Source organism: Poromitra crassiceps (assembly GCF_964638095.1).
Source record: "Poromitra crassiceps genome assembly, contig: HAP1_SCAFFOLD_715, whole genome shotgun sequence".
NCBI classification, from domain to species: Eukaryota; Metazoa; Chordata; class Actinopteri; order Beryciformes; family Melamphaidae; genus Poromitra; species Poromitra crassiceps.
Genome location: NW_028151693.1, coordinates 52,501 through 75,000, shown reverse-complemented (window position 1 = coordinate 75,000; position 22,500 = coordinate 52,501). Strand labels below are relative to the sequence as shown.

General features: G+C 48.3%; 1 protein-coding gene across 1 annotated transcript in view; it reads right to left on the bottom strand.

The window, feature by feature from the left end:
• Positions 1-10,285: 10,285 nt before the first annotated feature.
• The window catches only part of LOC310771506 (leucine-rich repeat and fibronectin type III domain-containing protein 1-like protein), a gene marked incomplete at both ends in the record, with an annotated part of 27,691 nt that continues 15,476 nt past the window's right edge, over positions 10,286-22,500 (bottom strand). Inside the window, 3 exons of the mRNA XM_083664102.1 lie at positions 10,286-10,600; positions 11,228-11,440; positions 15,420-15,660. Of these exons, the coding sequence (XP_083520228.1) occupies positions 10,286-10,600; positions 11,228-11,440; positions 15,420-15,660 (769 nt within the window). The remainder of the gene's footprint in view (positions 10,601-11,227; positions 11,441-15,419; positions 15,661-22,500) is intronic.

Sequence of the window (22,500 nt, the reverse complement as noted above, 5' to 3'; positions counted from 1 at the left end):
CTACTGCATGTCCAGGCACTGTAAACCTACTGTATGTCCAGGCACTGCAAACCTACTGCATGTCCAGGCACTGCAAACCTACTGTATGTCCAGGCACTGTAAACCTACTGCATGTACAGGCACTGCAAACCTACTGCATGTACAGGCACTGTAAACCTACTCTGTCCAGGCACTGTAAACCTACTGCATGTACAGGCACTGTAAACCTACTCTATGTCCAGGCACTGCAAACCTACTCTATGTCCAGGCACTGCAAACCTACTGCATGTCCAGGCACTGCAAACCTACTGTATGTTTTATGGTCAGTCACGATTCTCTGGAAGACTGGTCGGCTTGGTTCAAGCCTTAAAACTCGTTATATAAGGATTTTTCAAAATGTCTGGAGAAAATGAATGGGGAACTCTATTCACATCACATGAATTATTAAGATGTTGAAGGGGGCATTGCTTTAGAGAAACTAATGATATCTACAGTATGTTCTTTATTAAGAGGTTGAATTGGTTTAAAGCTCCCATCATGCCATTTCTAAATGTATAAAACATGTGTCATAGGTCTTTAAAACAAGGTTATGAATTCTGTTGCAAAAAACAACAACACATCCAGCCTCTGTGGACTTCTCTCTGTGCTCTGTCTTTCCCCTCATTAAGATAAGAAGATGAGAAGATGATGATAATGTTTCCATGCTACACAGCTACAGGCAACAAGGTTTGCTCTTCCACATTCAGTTGACGGGGCGGCGCTGTAAGCGAGGAAATGAAAAGAGTGTTACTTTGTGATGTCACAAAATCACGGAAGGCGAGACGACTCCATTGGAGGCACGTTTTCCTTACATGGCTGGTGTGGCTTTCTCTGGGTGGGGACCATGTGTTTTGATGTTTCTATAGCAGCACGGCCAACTCCTTTATCATCAAAGAAGCAAGATGGGACCTTTACACTAACTTATGTTATGTTAAGTTTCAATATTTTACACTGGTTTCCATTTTCATTTGCGCAGTTTCATGTCATGGGGAAAAGACGTGACGCGGTGTAGACTAGAGGACACTAGAGGTCAGCAGAGTACAACTTATGGCAGCTTAGTACTGTAGGAGAGAGTGGGCGATTGGGGTGGGTTAGGTTAAGGCTGATTGCAGAAAAACAACACAACACTTGGGCTTGGTCAAGAGTCAACAGTGATTACAAAGTGTTTACGTTCAGTTCTTTGGCATGCACAGCACAGTTGTAGCTTCAAAGAGTGAAAACTTGAAAGTCATACTGGCGTGTGGTAAACAATACCGTCATTTCAATGCATTTAGCGTTAATGTTTGATTTTTAATGTCATAACTGCCATCAAGAAGCTTCCAGGACAAAGTAATGGGAGCACCTGTCAACAGTTCAGTTTCTGTTCTATGTTTGTTTAGTCCGACAAGAATGGCTGGCAGCCGTTATTAGAGTGATCTGCCTCGGTGCATGTGCACATGTAGCACAACATTGGCTAATGGACAAACTGACCGCTACATTTGTAGCATTTCTCCACATAAACTGTAACCAGCCTCCATGTTTCCAGTGCAGCTCCAGTCATGTCAGCCTTCCTCTCCGTGGCTGTTACTGTGACGGATGCCTCCCCCCTCCCTGCCTGTCAGCGCTGAAGCTATTACAGCTAATAGCTGGGGGCGGGGCCACACGCGTGCAGGGATCAGGCCATAGATTGCAGATATGGGGATTGAAGCTCTTTTTAAAGCCATAGAGATGAGGAAGTGGAAGCGCTGATGAGACACACGCCGCTTTCCACGCTCGTAATTCAGACTTCATTGAGCCGGATGTGTAACTTTTGCTCCATCGTGGCTCTCGGGCGGCAAACGATAACTGAGATGACGCTCGCTCGCTGCACTCCTGAAACCTTCACCGCCCCATTTGTCATGCCATTATGACAGAAGACCAGCCGCCTGGAGGGGAGAGTCAGAGGACCAGCCGCCTGGAGGGGAGAGCCAGGAAGGGGAGACAGAGGACCAGCCGCCTGGAGGGGAGAGCCAGGAAGGGGAGACAGAGGACCAGCTGCCTGGAGGGGAGAGCCAGAGGACCAGCCGCCCGGAGGGGAGAGCCAGGAAGGGGAGACAGAGGACCAGCTGCCTGGAGGGGAGAGCCAGAGGACCAGCCGCCTGGAGGGGAGAGCCAGGAAGGGGAGACAGAGGACCAGCTGCCTGGAGGGGAGAGCCAGAGGACCAGCCGCCCGGAGGGGAGAGGCAGAGGACCAGCCGCCTGGAGGGGAGAGCCAGAGGACCAGCCGCCTGGAGGGGAGAGCCAGAGGACCAGCCGCCTGGAGGGGGGAGGCAGAGGACCAGCCGCCTGGAGGGGAGAGTCAGAGGACCAGCCGCCTGGAGGGGAGAGTCAGAGGACCAGCCACCTGGAGGGGAGAGTCAGAGGACCAGCCGCCTGGAGGGGAGAGCCAGAGGACCAGCCGCCCGGAGGGGAGAGGCAGAGGACCAGCCGCCTGGAGGGGAGAGCCAGAGGACCAGCCGCCTGGAGGGGGGAGGCAGAGGACCAGCCGCCTGGAGGGGGAGAGTCAGAGGACCAGCCGCCTGGAGGGGAGAGTCAGAGGACCAGCCGCCTGGAGGGGAGAGTCAGAGGACCAGCCACCTGGAGGGGAGAGTCAGAGGACCAGCCACCTGGAGGGGAGAGTCAGAGGACCAGCCACCTGGAGGGGAGAGTCAGAGGACCAGCCGCCTGGAGGGGAGAGTCAGAGGACCAGCCACCTGGAGGGGAGAGTCAGAGGACCAGCCACCTGGAGGGGAGAGTCAGAGGACCAGCCACCTGGAGGGGAGAGCCAGAGGACCAGCCGCCTGGAGGGGGAGAGCCAGAGGACCAGCCACCTGGAGGGGAGAGTCAGAGGACCAGCCACCTGGAGGGGAGTCAGGGGGGGTAACAGAGAACCAGCCGCCTGGAGGGGAGAGTCAGGGGGGGTAACAGAGGACCAGCCGCCTGGAGGGGAGAGCCAGGGGGGGGTGACAGAGGACCAGCCGCCTGGAGGGGAGAGGCAGGCGGGGGGGGGGGGGGGGGGGGGGGGGGGGGTGACAGAGGACCAGCCGCCTGGAGGGGAGAGTCAGGGGGGGTAACAGAGGACCAGCCTGTGAGAGAGTGCTGTGGAAATGGTAGTTTCATGTCTCTTCTCTCTGTCACTATGTGGCGTTGTATGTTGTCATGGTCAAACCTCGTTAGCCGCTTGTTTGGCAGAGCTAAAAGCTGCTGCCAGTTTGATCTGGAAGTAAGTAGCCTACCCTGATGGGAAGAAGAGGGGATGCCATTTCTGACCATATTTCAGTTTTGCAAAAAACGGTAAAGGAAGTTGACGTGAAAACGTTCACTAGCAGAGAGCCAAAGATACGCCCACTTCCGGTGTAGGCATACACGCCAAGAGACTTCATCCGCCATTTATTTTTCCAATAGACATTTCGTAAAATGCTTATGAGATGAATTGTACTTGGTCAAACCTCTGACCTCTGACCTCTGACCTAGCTGTGACGCACAACTAGAGAGGGAGGTAGTTGTGCGTCACGGCTGCCCTCTGACCATCAACACCTCTGTGCCTGATGTCTGTCACTAGTTTAGCGTGGAAATACTTTAAAAGCAACAAAAACAACGAGGATGCCACATGTAGCTCTGTGAGCGAGTGAGACAATTAATGTACACTCTGAGGGACAACGAGCGCGTTGCTGCGCATTTGGAGAAAACTCATTGACTTTATTAGGCTGCTATGCAACATTGTTTGGCTATAGAAAGCTGCTGAACGCTATGGAATCCATCTCAGGCTGGGTGGAGGTCCAGACTGTGCAGGCGGGTGGAGATGGAGAGTGGGCTCATATGACTGTGTTGCTGGGTGGAGGTCCAGACTGTGCAGACGGGTGGAGAGGGAGAGTAGGGCTCATATGACTGTGTTGCTGGGTGGAGGTCCAGACTGTGCAGGAGGGTGGAGAGGGAGAGTAGGGCTCATATGACTGTGTTGCTGGGTGGAGGTCCAGACTGTGCAGACGGGTGGAGAGGGAGAGTAGGGCTCATATGACTGTGTTGCTGGGTGGAGGTCCAGACTGTGCAGGAGGGTGGAGAGGGAGAGTAGGGCTCATATGACTGTGTTGCTGGGTGGAGGTCCAGACTGTGCAGGAGGGTGGAGAGGGAGAGTAGGCTCATATGACTGTGTTGCTGGGTGGAGGTCCAGACTGTGCAGGAGGGTGGAGAGGGAGAGTAGGGCTCATATGACTGTGTTGCTGGGTGGAGGTCCAGACTGTGCAGGCGGGTGGAGAGGGAGAGTAGGGCTCATATGACTGTGTTGCTGTGCAGAACGCTGGGCTGAGTCATAATCGCACACTTTCATCTCCTGTTATGAAACAATAGCAAAATGGATGTGTTGATGTGCAGGCAGAAGATGTTCTTCAGACATTATTCTGTCATTATGGAGGAGTAGACAGTTCAAGGCAGCAGAGAGTCTATCAGCATGGCGGGCGGTTGCCCTTAGCTTTTTTGTTGGGCGCATACAAATATTTTTGTGGCAGTTTGGTCGCTAGTTATGAACTTGACTGCACTGAAGTGGGAGGAGAGGGGCAGTGGTGGGGGATCATCAGGATGTGTGCTTGGTTGTACCACCTGTTTGCTCAGACCAGAGCTTCTCAATGTGCCTGCACTGATCTGGAACCACTGATCACTTCACATTCAGCCTGTTGAAGGATAAACTGAGCCTGGATCAGCAGCCCTGCTCTGACACTTTGTTACAGTGGGTTTTGTCCACAGGTGAGTCTTGCATTGTGTAGCTGGTGAACTGAGGTGAGGCAGAGACACACGTCTGAACCAAAGGCTTTCTCAAAGGAAAGTCAATAGCACTGAGAAGAAGAAGAATAAGGAAGTGATTATTGAATGACATGGTGCTCAGCAAGAAGCTGCCAGAAAGTGGCAACAATTGGAGCAAAAACGATCATCAACATATGGAGATGACCTGACCCAGGTCAGACTGCAGAGGGCAGCAGAGAGGTACTGGACTCTGAGCTCATACTAGTCTTTTTGCTTGTGTCATAGTCTCGCTTAGCCACACGTATGTCCACACTTTGTTTTAGCGCTGTTGCAGTGCTGGAGAAGAGTCTGGCTCAACCTATTATCATTCTGGTATAAGGGGGTGTGCTCTCTCGGTTTGCCTTTCTTTTACCCAATCACAATCATCTTGGGCCGGCGCTAAGCCCAGGGTGCAGCAACGGTGCTCTTGGGTTAGGGTTAAATAAGGAAAACATGATTATTTAATTTTTAAATTTTAAATGTGGCCTACGGTTGAAATGTCTTTGGAAAACACTGGGGATCTGGGGGACGCTGGGGACTGGAACCCCAGTCGTAGACATCGAAAGCAAAACGCCCAAACTTATTTCATTGTCACACTCCCGTGGATTTCAGGCATGGTGGAAGTCTAGTGGACCCTGTTCAGGTAAAGGTACGGATAGAAGAAGATGTTCAGGTAAAGGTATACGGATGGAAGAAGATGGCATACGGCTGATTTGACTCCAGAGAAACTTCCTACATCACTCACTCACTTCTACTTGTGAGCTACGTTGTGAAGCTGTCAACAATGGCCACTAGGTGGCAGTAAATGACTATAACAATGAGTCCCTGAGAGTTCGCTTCACAGTTAGTTTTACAGTGAAAAAAGATACATTTATAGTGAAGTCCTGCATACTGGGTTCATCACAGTTATCATTAAGGCAACTTTGCGATCAATAGATTCAATCAATAGTTTATGGACCCTTATGGCAGAATTGGAACAAAATGTCTACTTAGCAAACTCCCTTCCTTGCATCATACTATGATGAATCCTGGGAAACATTCTTAATTGTGTCAGTGTCTCAATATGGTTTCTGAAGGGAAGCTGAGAGCTTTTCCTGTAGCTGTCAGTCATCTGTAGCAGCTGTCAGTCATCTGTAGCAGCTGTCAGTCATCTGTAGCAGCTGTCAGTCATCTGTAGCAGCTGTCAGTCATCTGTAGCAGCTGTCAGTCATCTGTAGCTGTCAGTCATCTGTAGCAGCTGTCAGTCATCTGTAGCAGCTGTCACTCTGTAGCAGCTGTCAGTCATCTGTAGCTGTCAGTCATCTGTAGCTGTCAGTCATCTGTAGCAGCTGTCAGTCATCTTTAGCAGCTGTCAGTCATCTGTAGCAGCTGTCAGTCATCTGTAGCTGTCAGTCATCTGTAGCAGCTGTCAGTCATCTGTAGCAGCTGTCAGTCATCTGTAGCAGCTGTCAGTCATCTGTAGCTGTCAGTCATCTGTAGCAGCTGTCAGTCATCTTTAGCAGCTGTCAGTCATCTGTAGCAGCTGTCAGTCATCTGTAGCTGTCAGTCATCTGTAGCAGCTGTCAGTCATCTGTAGCAGCTGTCAGTCATCTGTAGCAGCTGTCAGTCATCTGTAGCAGCTGTAGCTGTTGTGTTCCAGTAGCCAGAGCGAGGCTGAGCAGAGTACATCCAGGCCAGCTCTGGGCTCCCCGGGGGCAGCTGGGGTTAAGTGCCCGGCTCAAGGGAACACCAAGGGGGGAGGATGCGGGTTCCCAACCCCCCCGGCGGATTTCCCCATCTGAACCAGGGAATCAAACTGTCGACCTTTCCCTCACAAGCCGGCCCGTCGAGCCCCCAGCAGAGCGATGCTAAGAGTAGAGCAAGGCCCAGAGGGGCCTTCTGTCAGATACAAACACAACACACACACGCGCACGCACGCACGCACGCACACACACACACACACACACACACACACACACACACACACACACACACACACACACACACACACACACACACACACACACACACACACACACACACACACACACACACACACACACACACAATGCTGGTCCACACACAACACCAAACTAACCCAGCAGCAGCAGCAGCCTTGCAAAATGCCCACAACTCCCTCTGTTTGCCACATCTCCTCTGTGATGCATTGTGAATGTGGTTGCTAGGCTACGGCGCAGGCTAAGTGGCTGACGGGACTTCCAGGCAGCGCGGGTCAGTGTGAGCTGATCCACTGAGCCAGCGGGTCACTCAACACACACACACACACACACACACACACACACACACACACACACACACACACACACACACACACACACACACACACACAATGCTGGTCCACACACAACACCAAACTAACCCAGCAGCAGCAGCAGCCTTGCAAAATGCCCACAACTCCCTCTGTTTGCCACATCTCCTCTGTGATGCATTGTGAATGTGGTTGCTAGGCTACGGCGCAGGCTAAGTGGCTGACGGGACTTCCAGGCAGCGCGGGTCAGTGTGAGCTGATCCACTGAGCCAGCGGGTCACTCAGTAGCATGCTCATGAGGACTTGCTCATCAAGTCCTGCAGCGGCTGCACTGACCGCTCCTCAGGCCAGCTATACTCTGCTCTCCACATTCATGCTGCTGCACTGACCGCTCCTCAGGCCAGCTATACTCTGCTCTCCACATTCATGCTGACCGCTCCTCAGGCCAGCTATACTCTGCTCTCCACATTCATGCTGACCGCTCCTCAGGCCAGCTATACTCTGCTCTCCACATTCATGCTGCTGACCGCTCCTCAGGCCAGCTATACTCTGCTCTCCACATTCATGCTGCTGACCGCTCCTCAGGCCAGCTATACTCTGCTCTCCACATTCATGCTGACCGCTCCTCAGGCCAGCTATACTCTGCTCTCCACATTCATGCTGACCGCTCCTCAGGCCAGCTATACTCTGCTCTCCACATTCATGCTGACCGCTCCTCAGGCCAGCTATACTCTGCTCTCCACATTCATGCTGACCGCTCCTCAGGCCAGCTATACTCTGCTCTCCACATTCATGCTGCTGACCGCTCCTCAGGCCAGCTATACTCTGCTCTCCACATTCATGCTGACCGCTCCTCAGGCCAGCTATACTCTGCTCTCCACATTCATGCTGCTGACCGCTCCTCAGGCCAGCTATACTCTGCTCTCCACATTCATGCTGCTGCACTGACCGCTCCTCAGGCCAGCTATACTCTGCTCTCCACATTCATGCTTCTGACTGCTCCTCAGGCCAGCTATACTCTGCTGTCCACATTCATGCTGCTGACCACTCCTCAGGCCAGCTATACTCTGCTGTCCACATTCATGCTGCTGACCACTCCTCAGGCCAGCTATACTCTGCTCTCCACATTCATGCTGCTTCTGACCGCTCCTCAGGCCAGCTATACTCTGCTCTCCACATTCATGCTGCTTCTGACCGCTCCTCAGGCCAGCTATACTCTGCTCTCCACATTCATGCTGCTGCTGACCGCTCCTCAGGCCAGCTATACTCTGCTCTCCACATTCATGCTGCTGCTGACCGCTCCTCAGGCCAGCTATACTCTGCTCTCCACATTCATGCTGCTTCTGACCGCTCCTCAGGCCAGCTATACTCTGCTCTCCACATTCATGCTGCTTTTGATATGATGCAACATATTTCATGATAAGTGCAACTAGAGATAACATCTGAACATTTTATGACTCTTTTCTTTCCCCCAACATGGCATCAATGAGCAACTGATGGTTACAGAAAGAGTGTCTCTCATTTGCATTGCTATAACATTTTATACCGTACTGTACATATTGTTGTACATTCACAGACCTGCTTCATCAGGTTTTTTTTAGCCTGATCAGGTGACCTCACATTCTGTTTGGTTCTACAGATCAGTCTGACCCTGGTGTAGTGAGGCTATCTCCTTAAACCTTAGACCTAAGCTCCCACCCACCATATATACAGGCTGCATACTTTGTTAAACCCTGATGGTGAATTGAATCCAAATATGTGTGCACATGGTTAAGTATGATTAAAGCCATGGCATCAAAATCTCCCTCCAGCCAGTTTGGCAACCCTGTGAAATGATCCGTTCAGTGAGAAACAGACTTTCTGCTAGAAATTAAGCATCTGTTCAACTCTGTTGAGACGGACAGAAACACAATCAGCTGCACCCAGGAACATCCACTGCTGCACCCAGGAACATCCACTGCTGCACCCAGGAACATCCACTGCTGCACCCAGGAACATCTACTGGCTGCACCCAGGAACATCTACTGCTGCACCCAGGAACATCTACTGGCTGCACCCAGGAACATCCACTGCTGCACCCAGGAACATCCACTGCTGCACCCAGGAACATCCACTGCTGCACCCAGGAACATCCACTGCTGCACCCAGGAACATCCACTGCTGCACCCAGGAACATCCACTGCTGCACCCAGGAACATCTACTGCTGCACCCAGGAACATCCACTGCTGCACCCAGGAACATCCACTGCTGCACCCAGGAACATCCACTGCTGCACCCAGGAACATCTACTGGCTGCACCCAGGAACATCTACTGGCTGCACCCAGGAACATCTACTGGCTGCACCCAGGAACATCCACTGCTGCACCCAGGAACATCTACTGGCTGCACCCAGGAACATCCACTGCTGCACCCAGGAACATCTACTGGCTGCACCCAGGAACATCTACTGGCTGCACCCAGGAACATCTACTGGCTGCACCCAGGAACATCTACTGGCTGCACCCAGGAACATCCACTGCTGCACCCAGGAACATCCACTGCTGCACCCAGGAACATCCACTGCTGCACCCAGGAACATCTACTGGCTGCACCCAGGAACATCTACTGGCTGCACCCAGGAACATCTACTGGCTGCACCCAGGAACATCTACTGCTGCACCCAGGAACATCCACTGCTGCACCCAGGAACATCTACTGCTGCACCCAGGAACATCCACTGGCTGCACCCAGGAACATCCACTGCTGCACCCAGGAACATCCACTGCTGCACCCAGGAACATCTACTGCTGCACCCAGGAACATCCACTGGCTGCACCCAGGAACATCCACTGCTGCACCCAGGAACATCTACTGCTGCACCCAGGAACATCTACTGGCTGCACCCAGGAACATCCACTGCTGCACCCAGGAACATCCACTGGCTGCTGCACCCAGGAACATCCACTGGCTGCACCCAGGAACATCCACTGCTGCACCCAGGAACATCTACTGCTGCACCCAGGAACATCCACTGCTGCACCCAGGAACATCCACTGGCTGCCACAAGACGTGTTAGCTCACCATGCAACTCACAATGCCAGCCTCAGTGTTCAGATGGAGAAGGTTTCTCTGCTGCATTAAGACCTTTCAATTCAAGCAAGATGGAAGATGATGCAAACACACAGTCTACCCCCCCCCCAACACACACACACACACACACACACACACACACACACACACACACACACACACACAGCCGTGTGTCTTACCTGTATATGAGTATGTCATCAGTGGAGCTGTTGTATTGGACCTGGTACATGCGGACCCCGGGTATGTGGTTCTGCGGAGGCCACCTGATGGTGGCAGAGCTGGAGGTCAGGTCCGACACGCTGACCCTCTGCTGGTCGGACCGGGCCTGGCCCCCGCTCACGTTGGACTTGATGGAGGTGGGGATGTCCGAGGGGCCCGGGTCGGGGTCCAGCTTGGGGTCAAAGTGCGGCGAAGGGTTGACGACCAGCTCGACGGGAGCGGTGGCCTCCCCCGCCGCATTGGACGCTATGCAGGTGAACTTTCCAGAATCCTAGATGTCAGCATAAGATATATGAAGAGATTCAGCTTGTGTCCTCTAGTTTGGGTATGTCAATCAATCAATCAATCAATCAATCAACCATATACTGACACATGTCTCTTTAGGGTTTCTTTAGGCATTTTTCTGTACTTTATAAATGATACAAGTGATGCACTTTATAACTTTTCTCTTGAACTGAACTTTCCATATTTGCTATTTTGAAGTTTCTTTGCACTCAGGGCAGAGACATGTCAGAGCAAGTACAGTCCAGCTATAACATACTGCCCTGTACCAACATGTGCATCATACAAACGGGGGGGAATTTGACAAACATGTCACAGATTCTCTAGTGAAAAACCTATTCAAAATGAATTGGATCACTAAGAATCTGAAGTTCCTAGCTAACTAACTTGCTAGCTAAGTTCCCTGCAATGTAGTTGTGTAGAATCATAGCTTAACTGATTCAATTATATGTTGAAATAACGTCTTATATGCCAGACCTCCAGGTAGAGGGTAAAAAAAGAAAAACAAACATTTTAGTGCATAGGGTTAGGGTTAGCCGTAATCCTAAACTATATCAAAACAAAAAGATCACAGCCAATGAACCATAGAGCTGAACAGTCACGTGACTTAACCCACCTTGACGGAGGCCTTGAGGATGTCCAGCGAGCCGTTCTCGTAGCAGACGGTTCTGGAGGTGTTTCCGATCAGCTTCCCGTCGGGGCTCACCCAGTGGGTGGAGGGCTCCGGGTCACCGATGGACTTACAGCGCAGGCTGACCTCCTGGCCCTCCATCACAAACATCTTGGAGGTGTGACGAGTTATCATAGGCGGCTCGCAAACAAACTCCTCCTGTGAGAGGAGATACGTCGACAAAGTAGGAGTGAACGTAATGTGATCATAGAGGAACAAATTAAAACATCTCCGAGCTCGGACACATTATTGTTAGGAGGAACAAACCTTCATACTCGTAGGACAGTTGTATAGGCCAACAATACAATACAATACAAAACATATCAAACTTGGATATGTGGCAGGTTGTTATAGATGGTTCAGACACAAGCGCCTCATATAGATAGATAGATACATTTTTATTTCTGTGTCATGGACCATATTCATGGTGCCCAACCTGTCTGGGCTTACAAGACACAAATCATTCAAGTTCAACAATACAAACAAATCAACAAACAAATCAACAAACAAGCTACAAAAACATAAACAAGACAAGACAAAGTTGTATATTCAGATGAACAACTTCTCCATTCTGAGTTTCCAAGCACTCCCAATAAACCTGGCCAAACTGAAGACTTCATCTCTGAATAGCCATTCCAACTTAGCATCATCTCCTGACCAAAATAGTTCAGGTTTCTTATTTTGCATTAACTGAAATAGAGACAATCTTGGTTCCTCATATAGCATACAATGAAACAAAAAATGAAATTCATCTTCCACAACGCCTAATTCACATACAGTACAAAGTCTCTCCTCCTCAGCAATAGAATTGAACCTGCCAACCTCAATAGCCAAAGGGAGGGTACGCATTCTCAACTGGGCACATAAAGATCTTCTGGATCTATCCAGGGTAAAGTAACATACTGTAGGGTTCTGGAGTAAACATATTTTTAATTTGAACATATGTTCTGAGTTTTAATATATATATAATTAAATGCTATTGATGAAATATTAACTACAGGAGGACAGAGTTTCTTCATATAAAAATGACAAAAACAATCAGAAAATATTAACATAATCGCAATTATCTTATAAAGAGCATGTCAAATTTGTACTCCATTTGGTCATGGAAGATATTTTACATGAAAATATTTTGTCCATTTTCTGTTCAGATGGGTTCTGAATGGTTTCTGGTGGTCTCACCCTGGAGTCATGTTGTCTTCACACATGTTGTCTCTGTGTGAAGACCTTTCAGCCCCTGCATCTCAGGTAAAAGGCTCTCACTGGCCCTGAAGCCTGGGTAAAGCCAGGTAAAGCCCTGGTGGGGTGATGCTGCAGGACCCTGAAGCCTGGGTAAAGCCAGGTAAAGCCCTGGTGGAGTGATGCTGCAGGACCAACAGCTCTTGCTACCAGCTGAGATGATTGCTGATTTGATGGCCACTGGACTGCAGCTTCATATAAAACATATTGCTTTCAATCTTGTGTTATATCATAACCCGCAATTGCTTGAGCATAAAATATTGTAGAAGTGGGCAGCTCCCTGTATTAATACATATTTAGTTTGTCCTTTGCCCTGATAATCCTGAAAAGCGTATTTGCTGCTCCAACGAGTGCATTGTTCTGAATGGATAACACAGGGACAAAACACCGGAAACATATTCAACAACACATACTGTAAGTATGGCATTGGTATTCACAAAGGCAAACTAAATCTGAATTTGAACAAACTACAATACAGCCACACACTGACGCCAGACATTTTAGTAAAGTAGGTTACAGTTATTTCCTTTCGAAAAGTTTGTATGGAATGTATGCATAGAAAAATGTTTTCAATTGAATGCTACTACTCAAAGCACTTTACAATGAATACCTCGCATTCACACTCGCATTCAGATAATGACGGCAGTGGCAGCCATGCAAGGCACCAACAAGCTCGTCGGGAGCAGTTGGGGCTCGTCGGGAACAGTTAGGGCTCGTCGGGAGCACAGTTAGGGCTCGTTGGGAGCAGTTAGGGCTCGTCGGGAGCAGTTAGGGCTCATCAGGAGCAGTTGGGGCTCGTCGGGAGCAGTTGGGGCTCGTCGGGAGCAGTTGGGGCTCGTCGGGAGCAGTTAGGGCTCGTCGGGAGCAGTTAGGGCTCATCGGGAGCAGTTAGGGCTTGAGTGTCTTGCTCAAGCACACTGCGATTCCCAGACGATTCCTGAGCTACTGCCGCCCCCCATAATCACCTTTGCAGATTGCTCTTCCTGGTATAAACCCTAAAACCAACTTGACCTCTCCTTATTTGAATGGACTATGAGGATAAATGTGTGCATTCTGAGATGGACTGTTCCCTCGGACAGGCAGCAACATAAGTGCACAGCACAGCAGTGAAGCAGCTTCCATTGATTTAAAAGGAGTCTTTCCTTATTAATAATAATAATCATCATCATCATCATCATCATCATCATCATAATACTAATAATACTAATACTAATACCAATACTAATACTAATAATAATAATACATGGCATTTATATAGCGCTTTTCCTTCAGTGGCTGATGGCTGGTGACTGTGATGCCAGACACCTGCTGGCTGCGGAGCTCCAGGTGTAGCTGCACTTGTCCTGGCTGTGGGGACGAGGCTATTAGCTCCCTGGTTGTACGTCTCTTAAGTCTGTAAGAATGTGCTCAAACAGGTGTTCAGCCGACACAAAGGGCTGTTAGCACGAGCCCTTTGCCAAGGTTAATCCTCTTACAGAGATCCTCTTATGGAGGAGCATTACTCACACACATCTTAAGGTGAGGCAAAGGTCTCTACACACCAGCCCCTCTAAGCCGATACCAATTAATCCCATCTTTATCTCATAGTGAAGTGAACCTCCACTTACCAGCTCGCCAACGGCCCAGAGGTGTGTCGGCCTCTACGTCAACACGTTGACCCGCACCGTTTCATTCTGTCGTTATCTCTTCCGGTATCGTCTGTTATGGTGCGGAGGTATATTATCCCAGCTGGTCTCTAGATGAAGATCTCTAAGTGGATCCTTCAACCTCTTGACCCACACCACACCAGGGTCGTTTCACATCATGCCTAGCGTCTCTTAGCTAGTCTAACACTGTAAAACAAACATGGCCTCCTCTGGCTCTTTGCTTTAGCACAGTGGCATAGTAACATACGTACCGCTGCAATAAAAAAAACACATGTCCACTACAGTCACCAAACACACGCCTTGCTAGCAAAGCCCGCAAGAGGTAGTGAGCAGCACACTCACCAAATCAGCAAAATAATCCAGGTGCACGGCACAAAAGTAATAGTGAAAACGAAGAAACGCCAGCACTCAGTGAATGTCCTTTTTGGGTTTTTATTCCATCATCAAGACCAAAACAACGAACGTTTCAGCCAGCAGGCCTTCACTACAGTCACCAGTCTGAGCCCACCTGACTGAATGTTCTATGTACTTCATTCTCTCTAACGCCATTCTGGTCTAAAGGCTTCTTCTCAAGTGGGCCAGACAAAGAAAGTCAATGCATCTTATAAAACGGCTCTCTCAAATCAAGCAATTTGATTGGTTCACAGCCGTGGTATATTTAGCCTATACCACAGCTAGAGCCGCATCCCCAAAACACTCCGCCTCTGAGAAAACACATGGTAGCTAGCTAGCCTGCTAGCCTCGAAAAACGGGAGCTCTCCTAAGCCAACCCGTGTCACCATAATACCCAGAGTGCCTTGCGGTCGTGTTTACTGTCGTCTCCTGGCAAACAGAGTGGCTGTCTGTGTGTGCTCCCTGGCTGTACGACATCAGTCTCATGGAATATTGGATTTGGGACTTGGAAGTCAGCGAGGAAGTAGGACTGAAGTGGTAAGTTCTGAAAATATGTTTTATTGCAGCATCGGTTGTACTACAAACCAAGCTAACGTAGCACGCGCAGCCTGTGTTTGCCCAACCGCTACTGTTAGCTGACGTTAACATTAGCCTAGCATAGCTGGCTTTCACAGGCATACGAACAGCCAATACCTTTTAGCCGGAATAAAGTAACGAAGACACACATTTTCAGAACTTGCCAGTTAGTCCAACTTACTTGCTCTCCTTTTTGTTTGGTCCCTATAACCTAACGTCAGCACAAGCATTACCATCGTGTTCTTACTGTATTGTAGTGTAAATCAGTGAACTCATGGACTGACCTCTCTGATGGTCCAAAAGTATTTCCCGGCCAGGTCTCTGGGCGAGGCACAGGTCTCCAGGTCGTCCTCGCGGGTCAACCTGCGCAGCCACACCAGCTCACAGTTACAGTGCAGAGGGTTCCCCCCAAAGCTCAGCACCAGAGCCATGAGCGGGGAACCCTTCATCTTAGCATAGACCGGGATCCTCAGGAACAGAGGGTCTGGAGGGATCTTCTTCAGCTTGTTGGACGTCATGTCCAGTCTGGTGACGGAGAGAGAGAGAGAGAGGATCACACATTTTGACTTTATGTTCAGGCATGTCGCTGACACAGGAAGGAGAGGGCGGGCACACATTCAAAGATTTTTTTACAATCATAAGTGACGATGAAAAGATTGAGCAGCATAGATTTAACTTCACAACTGTTGTGACTTGTGAGTGATAACGACTGCTGTCTTTTAGGAGCACAAATCTAAAGACCACAGACAGTGTACAAGAGTGGTTCTGAACGTGGGGTCAAGACACCACCAGGGGTCCTTGAGGGGGTTCCAGCGGTCCTTGAGGGGGTTCCAGGGGGTGCCCAGCAAAATGATGAATTGTGAAAACGTCAGCGCTATTTAATTTACGGTAAGTTAACACAATTAGATCATGTAGAAGAATGACTGTTCTGATCATAGTTTTGTAATTTCATATCTCCAATACAGACAGTCATGGAATTCTGGACAAAATCTGAGCACTCTCTGCTTCTTTGAAACAGCCACACTCCCATTTTAGTGCAGAGCATCGGATTGGATTTGTGTTTCACTTCTTCCTTGTTCTGTCAAAAACTCCCACAAAAGCTGTGTTCACACCGAGATATTTATTTTTCTCCCTGTCGCTCGATTCAACCCTTTGGAATCACTCTGTCGCTGTGTTTGAATCGCTCGTCAACAGGCACAAGAATTGACGGACATCTGGGGGCTAACGTTAGACAGGAATCCAGGATGAAAACGCAATGTCATGATGTTTGTCCACTACGAGCCACCGTATTTGTTTACAAGCTAAGCCTATCAGCGTGCTCCTAACGCAAGCTTGTGGGTCTATACCGGTAGTACAGACTTCACTTCATGTCAGCTGTCAATGCGGTTTGTTGCCACACTAATAAACCAGCGGTTTGTTCCAAGCCAGTGTGATCATTGACTCACACGGCAGCCAATCAGCGTTGGGCGGCAAGTGACTTTTGCCAGCGAAATTTCGCTCGAGTTGGGATATTTCATCTCGGGCGACGAACGAATTTTCGCCCTATCGCTCTGTCTCTGTCGCTCGGACGCCCAGCGATTTTTCTCCCGGGCGAATATACGCTCAATCGCTCGTTTGCATTGACTTTGTATGTAAACTCGATGCCAGCGAAAAACTTTAATAGGTCGGTGTGAACGCACCTAAAGTTCGGCTATGAGAGAGAGAGAGAGAGAGAGAGAGAGAGACTCAGAGGGGGGAAGAGAGCGACTGAGAGAGAGAGGGACTCAGCGGGAGAGAGTCAGTCACTCAGTCAGTAAATAAGTCGGTCGTTCAGAGATTCAATCAGTCTAAATCTTCTGCAGCTTGTTGGCAGCCATGCCCCAGAGGGAGGTGAGACGAGGTGAGAGGGGGCGGGGCTTTCGGTCAGCTGACTGATCGAGGGAGACACGTTGTGGGAGAGAGAGAGGAGGCAATTGTCCTCCATCCTACTTCCACTCTGCTGCAGCTCCCTGCTCCCACTGGTCCCAAGATCAGAGCTAAGTGAATTATTGCTGTTTCCATTCCAACAGTCACTTTTTAAAATGAACTCACCGAAAGCTCTGAAAAGTTCTTATTAAGCAAAGCTCCATGCTCTCTCTCTCTCTCACACACACACACACACACACACACACACACTCTCTCTCTCTCTCACACTCACACACACACTCACACACACACACACACACACACACACACACACACACACACACACACTCTCTCACTCTCTCTCTCTCTCTCTCTCTCTCTCTCTCTCTCTCTCTCTCTCTCTCTCCTCTAAATTCAGTAAGATGGTTCTTAGCCAGCCTCCCCTCAGACACACAACACAAATGTCTTATAAGAGATGTTCTCCATCATTAGCTGCATTTACATGCATGGATAATTGCCTTCTTCACTTGGTTGGAGTGAACATCAGCACTAAAGTGACAACGCTTCATCCTAAAATAACTCCTGCAAGCTTTTACAGGCTGAAGATGTATGATGAGTGTAAGAGCATCTAATGGCTGAGTTTTCCCTCGGCTGCTACACTATCGCTGGGAACTGAAGAGCAATTTCCTGGATGAAACACTGGGTCTGCATGTCTGGTAATAATGTGGTGGATTCACACACTGGGTCTGCATGTCTGGTAATAATGTGGTGAATTCAAGCTGAAACACTGGGTCTGCATGATGTCTGGTAATAATGTGGTGGATTCAAACTGAAACACTGGGTCTGCATGATGTCTGGTAATAATGTGGTGGATTCAAACTGAAACACTGGGTCTGCATGATGTCTGGTAATAATGTGGTGGATTCAAACACTGGGTCTGCATGATGTCTGGTAATAATGTGGTGAATAAAAGCTGAAACACTGGGTCTGCATGATGTCTGGTAATAATGTGGTGGATTCAAACACTGGGTCTGCATGATGTCTGGTGATAATGTGGTGAATTCAAACACTGGGCCTGCATGATGTCTGGTAATAATGTGGTGAATAAAAGCTGAAACACTGGGTCTGCATGATGTCTGGTAATAATGTGGTGGATTCACACACTGGGCCTGCATGATGTCTGGTAATAATGTGGTGAATTCAAGCTGAAACACTGGGTCTGCATGATGTCTGGTAATAATGTGGTGGATTCAAGCTGAAACACTGGGTCTGCATGATGTCTGGTAATAATGTGGTGAATTCAAGCTGAAACACTGGGTCTGCATGATGTCTGGTAATAATGTGGTGGATTCAAACACTGGGTCTGCATGATGTCTGGTAATAATGTGGTGAATTCAAGCTGAAACACTGGGTCTGCATGATGTCTGGTAATAATGTGGTGAATTCAAGCTGAAACACTGAGTCTGCATGATGTCTGGTAATAATGTGGTGGATTCAAACTGAAACACTGGGTCTGCATGATGTCTGGTAATAATGTGGTGGATTCAAACTGAAACACTGGGTCTGCATGATGTCTGGTAATAATGTGGTGAATTCAAACTGAAACACTGGGTCTGCATGATGTCTGGTAATAATGTGGTGAATTCAAGCTGAAACACTGGGTCTGCATGATGTCTGGTAATAATGTGGTGAATTCAAACTGAAACACTGGGGCTGCATGATGTCTGGTAATGTGGAGGATTCAAACACTTGGTCTGCATGATGTCTGGTAATAATGTGGTGGATTCACACACTGGGTCTGCATGATGTCTGGTAATAATGTGGTGGATTCAAACACTGGGTCTGCATGATGTCTGGTAATAATGTGGTGGATTCACACACTGGGTCTGCATGATGTCTGGTAATAATGTGGTGGATTCAAACACTGGGTCTGCATGATGTCTGGTAATAATGTGGTGGATTCAAACACTGGGTCTGCATGATGTCTGGTGATAATGTGGTGGATTCAAGCTGAAACACTGGGTCTGCATGATGTCTGGTAATAATGTGGTGGATTCAAACACTGGGTCTGCATGATGTCTGGTAATAATGTGGTGGATTCAAACACTTGGTCTGCATGATGTCTGGTAATAATGTGGTGGATTCACACACTGGGTCTGCATGATGTCTGGTAATAATGTGGTGGATTCACACACTTGGTCTGCATGATGTCTGGTAATAATGTGGTGGATTCAAACACTGGGTCTGCATGATGTCTGGTAATACTGTGGAGGATTCAAACACTGGGTCTGCATGATGTCTGGTAATAATGTGGTGAATTCAAGCTGAAACACTGGGTCTGCATGATGTCTGGTAATAATGTGGTGGATTCAAACACTTGGTCTGCATGATGTCTGGTAATAATGTGGTGGATTCAAACACTTGGTCTGCATGATGTCTGGTAATAATGTGGTGGATTCAAACACTGGGTCTGCATGATGTCTGGTAATAATGTGGTGGATTCAAACACTGGGTCTGCATGATGTCTGGTAATAATGTGGTGGATTCAAACACTGGGTCTGCATGATGTCTGGTAATAATGTGGTGGATTCACACACTGGGTCTGCATGATGTCTGGTAATAATGTGGTGAATTCAAACACTGGGCCTGCATGATGTCTGGTAATAATGTGGTGAATTCAAACACTGGGCCTGCATGATGTCTGGTAATAATGTGGTGAATTCAAACACTGGGCCTGCATGATGTCTGGTAATAATGTGGTGGATTCAAGCTGAAACACTGGGTCTGCATGATGTCTGGTAATAATGTGGTGAATTCAAGCTGAAACACTGGGTCTGCATGATGTCTGGTAATAATGTGGTGAATTCAAGCTGAAACACTGGGCCTGCATGATGTCTGGTAATAATGTGGTGGATTCAAGCTGAAACACTGGGTCTGCATGATGTCTGGTAATAATGTGGTGAATTCAAGCTGAAACACTGGGTCTGCATGATGTCTGGTAATAATGTGGTGAATTCAAGCTGAAACACTGGGTCTGCATGATGTCTGGTAATAATGTGGTGGATTCAAGCTGAAACACTGGGTCTGCATGATGTCTGGTAATAATGTGGTGGATTCAAACACTTGGTCAGCATGATGTCTGGTGATAATGTGGTGGATTCACAGACTGGGTCTGCATGATGTCTGGTAATAATGTGGTGGATTCAAACACTGGGTCTGCATGATGTCTGGTAATAATGTGGTGGATTCAAGCTGAAACACTGGGTCTGCATGATGTCTGGTAATAATGTGTTGGATTCAAACACTGGGTCTGCATGATGTCTGGTGATAATGTGGTGGATTCACACACTGGGTCTGCATGATGTCTGGTAATAATGTGGTGGATTCAAACACTGGGTCTGCATGATGTCTGGTGATAATGTGGTGGATTCACACACTGGGTCTGCATGATGTCTGGTAATAATGTGGTGGATTCAAACACTGGGTCTGCATGATGTCTGGTGATAATGTGGTGGATTCAAGCACTGGGTCTGCATGATGTCTGGTAATAATGTGGTGGATTCAAACACTGGGTCTGCATGATGTCTGATAATAATGTGGTGAATTCAAGCTGAAACACTGGGTCTGCATGATGTCTGGTAATAATGTGGTGAATTCAAGCTGAAACACTGGGTCTGCATGATGTCTGGTAATAATGTGGTGGATTCAAGCTGAAACACTGGGCCTGCATGATGTCTGGTAATAATGTGGTGGATTCAAGCTGAAACACTGGGCCTGCATGATGTCTGGTAATAATGTGGTGGATTCAAGCTGAAACACTGGGCCTGCATGATGTCTGGTAATAATGTGGTGGATTCAAACACTTGGTCTGCATGATGTCTGGTGATAATGTGGTGGATTCAAGCTGAAACACTGGGTCTGCATGATGTCTGGTAATAATGTGTTGGATTCAAACACTGGGTCTGCATGATGTCTGGTGATAATGTGGTGGATTCACACACTGGGTCTGCATGATGTCTGGTAATAATGTGGTGGATTCAAACACTGGGTCTGCATGATGTCTGGTGATAATGTGGTGGATTCACACACTGGGTCTGCATGATGTCTGGTAATAATGTGGTGGATTCAAACACTGGGTCTGCATGATGTCTGGTGATAATGTGGTGGATTCAAGCACTGGGTCTGCATGATGTCTGGTAATAATGTGGTGGATTCAAACACTGGGTCTGCATGATGTCTGATAATAATGTGGTGAATTCAAGCTGAAACACTGGGTCTGCATGATGTCTGGTAATAATGTGGTGGATTCAAGCTGAAACACTGGGCCTGCATGATGTCTGGTAATAATGTGGTGAATTCAAGCTGAAACACTGGGTCTGCATGATGTCTGGTAATAATGTGGTGAATTCAAGCTGAAACACTGGGCCTGCATGATGTCTGGTAATAATGTGGTGGATTCAAACTGAAACACTGGGCCTGCATGATGTCTGGTAATAATGTGGTGAATTCAAGCTGAAACACTGGGTCTGCATGATGTCTGGTAATAATGTGGTGGATTCAAGCTGAAACACTGGGTCTGCATGATGTCTGGTAATAATGTGGTGAATTCAAGCTGAAACACTGGGTCTGCATGATGTCTGGTAATAATGTGGTGAATTCAAGCTGAAACACTGGGTCTGCATGATGTCTGGTAATAATGTGGTGGATTCAAACTGAAACACTGGGTCTGCATGATGTCTGGTAATAATGTGGTGGATTCAAACACTGGGTCTGCATGATGTCTGGTAATAATGTGGTGGATTCACACACTGGGCCTGCATGATGTCTGGTAATAATGTGGTGGATTCAAACACTGGGTCTGCATGATGTCTGGTAATAATGTGGTGGATTCAAACACTTGGTCTGCATGATGTCTGGTGATAATGTGGTGGATTCACACACTGGGTCTGCATGATGTCTGGTAATAATGTGGTGGATTCACACACTGGGTCTGCATGATGTCTGGTAATAATGTGGTGGATTCACACACTGGGTCTGCATGATGTCTGGTAATAATGTGGTGGATTCACACACTGGGTCTGCATGATGTCTGGTGATAATGTGGTGGATTCAAGCTGAAACACTGGGTCTGCATGATGTCTGGTAATAATGTGGTGGATTCAAGCTGAAACACTGGGTCTGCATGATGTCTGGTAATAATGTGGTGGATTCAAGCTGAAACACTGGGTCTGCATGATGTCTGGTAATAATGTGGTGAATTCAAGCATTCCCTGCTGTCAGCAACAAAGCCAGGAAAGCCTATTTCCCCTCAAGTCGCTCCAGAGCCGCTCAACAACCACGATGACTTAACAAGAAGTTAATGGCTGTTGAGGGAACGGCAGCATGCTGCACTTTACACATTTCAATTATGTGCTTTCATGAGCAGTGGCCTCGTTGTGACAGATTCATTTGTCACTGTAGTACACCACAGTACCAAGGTGT